General features: G+C 42.3%; 1 protein-coding gene across 1 annotated transcript; it reads right to left on the bottom strand.

The window, feature by feature from the left end:
• Positions 1-1142: 1142 nt before the first annotated feature.
• On the bottom strand, positions 1143-2093 carry LOC127051068 (olfactory receptor 1019-like). The gene has a single exon (XM_050952948.1). It carries the CDS (start codon positions 2091-2093, stop codon positions 1143-1145), a length of 951 nt encoding a protein of 316 aa, XP_050808905.1.
• Between the last annotated feature and the right edge of the window lie 2751 nt (positions 2094-4844).

The raw sequence follows: 4844 nt of genomic DNA, 5'->3' as shown, positions 1-4844 counted from the left end.
ACCTGAGCTTCAATATTCTTCTTGCTGGAATCCTGAACACAGTAAATTCCTACACTCTGCACTCTGGCACCTCTAGGCTCAGCAGTTCATAGACCGGCACGTCTGGGCTTTCTGCATCTGTTACAAATGTAAAAAAAAATTGCTTCAGTCCCAGAACCTAATTGCTTGAGCCCTGGAACCTCATTCATTACAAATTAAGTGCAGCCTGCACGAGTACTGTGTAATGTAATTTATTTCCTTACTCCTGTATTACCCACCTTCCCTTGTCCCCAAGGGAAAGAAACCCCATTTGCTCTATTAGGTTTATGTTAAGAAGGCAGAAAAACTGTGATTTTTATAGAAAGGATTTTTAAAATATTTTATTTGGGATAAAACAATGATCTTTACAATTAGGCCCCATCATATGAAAAGGACAAGATGAAAATATGAGTTGTTCAAAGGAGCATAACAGCATAAATGCTCATATCCATCAAATACACTATTATCATGTAGCCCAGCAGTGTCTGGCAGGCTCATGGTGCTGAATGCTGTACCAGCACCTGGTGGATACAAGTCCTGCCCCAAAGATTTTGCTGTTTAAATAGACAAGACAAAAGAAGCATTATCACCTCTGCTTTACAGATGAAGAACTGAGGGCCAAAGAGGAGGAGTAATTTGACCAAGTCCATGGAGGGAACCTATGGTAGAATTCAGAGCTGGATTCAGGTCATCTGAATCCTGAACTAATGTTTTAACTACAGAAGCATCCTTGTCAAGCATGGTGCTACTGACACTCTAGTAGAACTTTGTAGGATGCTATGCTTCTTGAGTCAGTCTCCCTGTCACTTGCAGCTAATAAAGATCCCACGGTACGAGGAGTGACACTAGCATTCGGGAATGTTATTTACAGGACATTGATCAAATTCCGTCCCTGGCCAATATATTCTACCTCAGTAACATCCCCCTCCTCATTTTAATTGGAGTTGCTAGGTCTAGCTTTTAAAAAGTGCCTTCTGGTTTTGGATGCCTCCATGTTTGACTGTGCAACCTTAAACATATGAGCACAGTGAACCTGCTCAGTCCCATCTTTTGCAAGGTGCTATCATCAGGGATGCTACACCATTTTGCCTGCCTTCCATCCCTGCCCATTATTCTGAGACATGTTAATGTAGAGAGGATGAAAAATAATTTCTCAACATCACTCTCCCCAGGGCGTTCTTCACGTCCTTGTTCGTCAGGCTGTAGATGAGGAGGTTCAGCATGGGGATCACCACCGTGTAGAACACGGAGGCCATTTTATCAGTGTCCAGGGAGTAGCTAGAACTGAGCCGAGTGTACATGAAAAGAAGAGTCCCACGGAAGATGGTGATACACAGGAGGAGGGAGGCGCAGGTGCCGAAGGCTTTTTGTTTCCCCTCAGCCAAGCGGGTCTGTATGATTGTGAGGAGGATGTAGAGGTAGGAGACCAGGATCAAGAGAGTGGTGCTAATCTCCACCACACTCATAGTGATGAAGAGCAGGAGATTGTTGAGCCATGTGTCAGAGCAGGAGAGTGCTAGCAGTGCAGGAACGTCACAGAAGAAATGATTGATGACATTGGAGCTGCAGAAAGACAACCAAAAGGTGAAATGGGTATGAACTAGCGAATCCACCAAACCTATTGTGTATGCCCCAGCTACCAGGCTGACACATAGCTGCCTGGACATGATGATATTGTAAAGCAATGGCTTGCAGATGGCCACACAACGGTCATAGGCCATCGCGGACAGGAGGAAGTACTCCGCATCCAAGAAAGAAACAAACACATGAGACTGTGCGGCACACCCAGCAAAGGAAATGGTCTTGTCCTCTCTTAAGAAGTTCAGCAACATCTTGGGAGCAATGGCAGAAGAGTAGCAGAGGTCACAGAAGGACAAGTGACTGAAGAAGAAGTACATGGGGGTGTGAAGCTGGGGAGCAATCTCGATTAACACGATCATCCCAAGATTGCCCAGCAGGGTGATGGTATAGATCATTAGGAACACCATGAAAAGGACAACCTGCAGCTGTGGACTGTCCATGAATCCCATGAGGATGAACTCGTGGACCATGGTGCTTCTGTTTCCTCGATCCATGTCAACAGCATGTCCATTCTCTCTGCTGCCTAGATGAGACAGAAGGCAAATGGTGAACCTCAGTGGGCGTGAGACACAGTCATTGAAATGAACTTCCACTAAACAATAGATACAGATGCAAATGACTTTGGTTTTGATCTGAATCAGAATAAAAAGCAGCATATGATTTTTTTTTCACTCAATGGAAAGTTCCAAAAAATATTGATTTGGAAATGTGGAAATGGTTCATTTTGACACTTTCAAACAGAATGTAAATATTTTGACATTTTCAGATCAATATGTTTTGTTTCATCTTGGTTTCACATCAGTCTCCGTCCTCCTGATCTGCCTCAGGCCTCCATTCTCCTTTATGGGCCAAACTCCGACTGGACCACATCTCCCACAATGCACCTGTGACACCTTGTACCCCTTTCTCAAAGGTTTATGATAAATTTTGTACAAAGTGTGCCTTGTAAGGTATCATTTTAAAGCTAATAATGTGCTCATCATTATGGTCATCTCCTATGAAGCCCCATAGCAACTGAGGCAAACTCAGATTAACACTGAACTAACCTGAGACAAAATACTTCAGTTCTGGTCAATGAACCCAAATATTTAGACTGTGTTTGACCCAACCTAAAATGACATATTTCTTTTCCATTTCCCTGATGGAAAATCCAAAAAAATAGACAACATCACGATTATAATATTTTCATTATTGTTCTCTGGGTTTTTTTTTAACTGCTCCTGCATATTGAGCAAGGGTCTTCCTTGAATGTTCCCCAATGGCGTTCAAGTCATTTTCTTGGGCTTCCCACTTATTATAGAATTTAGCCATGTAGATTAATAGTTCATCACTCCTCCACCCCTCCCCACCTTACTTTGTATTAATGCAATGAAATACATCTGACATCATGTTCCTCTAGCTGCTGAAAAGGGCTCCCCACCTGCACAGCTCTGCCCATGGCACTCCATCCTGACTTGCAGCCCCCTACCACTCCAATCCTGAGTTTTACAACACACAGCTCTGCCAACACCCTTCAATCCCAACTGGCGGGCCCTAGACCTGGGCTCCCCGCATACACAGTCTGCTCTGCTAATGCCCCTTGGTCCTGACCTGCAGCCCCACTGCTATGCCAGTCCTAGATTCCCTGACCCACCCACTCAGCTCTGCTGCTGCCCCTCAGTCCCAACCAGCAGCCCCTTCACTATCCCACACACACAGCTCTGCTGGTGTAGCCCACAGAATCTCTTTCTCTTCCACCCGATTCTGTTCCTAATGTTTACCATCAATACCACTTTGGTGGCACATGTGAGTAAAACTTCAGGGCCTACATTTTCAGAAGACTTCTCTCATTTCGGTGTCCGGAATGAGGAGTGGACATTTCCCCTGCTGTGTAGCACTGATGGGCCAGATTCTCAGCTGATGTAAATCATCATAGCCCTATTAGCATCAAGAGAATTACAATGGTTCATCCCAGCTGGCCCATCCCCGTGATGAGGAGTTTGCCCAGCACAATCACCATGTGGGACAGTAAGAACAGGACAAAAAATACAAGCTGCTGAGAGTAGAAAAGTCCAAGGAGAACACATTCCAATACCACTGTGTGGTTCCCCTGATCCATGGTTTCAGTTCATGCCTTTTACAGAAAAGCTGGACGGGGAGGGGAGGGAGAGGAAGTTACAATCACACTCATGGCTGGTGAATAATGAAGTCCATTGTACAACATCAAGATTCACACATACAAATAAACAAGCAAAGACATTTATATAGTTGTGTGAATAACAGAAATGTTGGTTGTGTTGCCATTCCAAAAAAAATGAGGGGACCAAATTGTTTTGGATTGAACTAACGTTTTTTTTCTTTCAAAATTTTCACCAAGATGAAATTAGAAAAAAAATAGAGGTCAAAGAAACATTTTGTTTGACCTGAAACAAACTGTTTGGCTTGATTTCAAGCATTTTTGATGTTTGTTTATTTTTTAAATAAAAGTATAGGATGTTTTGAAATGAAATGTCATTTCAAGAAAAAAAACTTGATTTTTATGGAATTATTTTGAGAGTTTTTTTCTGACCGACACAATGCGGCAAAACTACCATGAATTCGTGAAACACTTTTATGTTGCTGAATCTGCATATTTTAGCTTGAAAAGTTTCAGCTGAAAAATTTCACCTTGCTCAATATTTACAGCACATTCAGTATATTGTAGACGGATCAATTTTGCCAGAGTATCACATAATAAGCAATGAGACTCTATGATGAATTGTGTTTGCTAAGGTTTCAGCTTCACCTGCACTCTGCCCACTAATTCATCCCTATTCAGCTGATTCTAATGTTCTAAACCTCTGAGCACTTTCCATATAAACATTTGTTTTGTGTGTGTGTTTGGTTTGAACCACCAGCTACAATATGTTTCTTGCTCTTCTCTAAAATAACACTAATATCTATTTCTTGTATAGCATGTTTCATCAGTAGATCTCAAAGTATTTTACAAAGGAGATAAGTATTGTCACTACCATTTTACATATGGGGAAACCGAAGTACAGAGAGGTGAAGTGACTTGACCAACATCACCCAGCATAACTGGGAGTTACATCATAGATCTCTCCTGAGTCCCAGGCCAATCTACTACTTACTAGGCCAAATGAGAAAATCCCTCTATCTTCTCCTCGTTGTCTCTTAACTATACTTTTCTGAATTTCAGAGCTGATAACATTTAGACCAAAACTAAAAACAGCTCTAGGATTCAGCTACAAATGAGTACCCTTTAG

This window comes from Gopherus flavomarginatus, chromosome 5 (assembly GCF_025201925.1).
Source record: "Gopherus flavomarginatus isolate rGopFla2 chromosome 5, rGopFla2.mat.asm, whole genome shotgun sequence".
Lineage (NCBI taxonomy): Eukaryota > Metazoa > Chordata > Testudines > Testudinidae > Gopherus > Gopherus flavomarginatus.
This window is presented reverse-complemented; position numbering and strand designations above follow the sequence as displayed.

What these genes read in the sequence shown, in the direction of transcription:
- LOC127051068 (XM_050952948.1), bottom strand. Translation starts at nt 2,093, where the DNA reads ATGGATCGAGGAAACAGAAGCACCATGGTCCACGAGTTCATCCTCATG.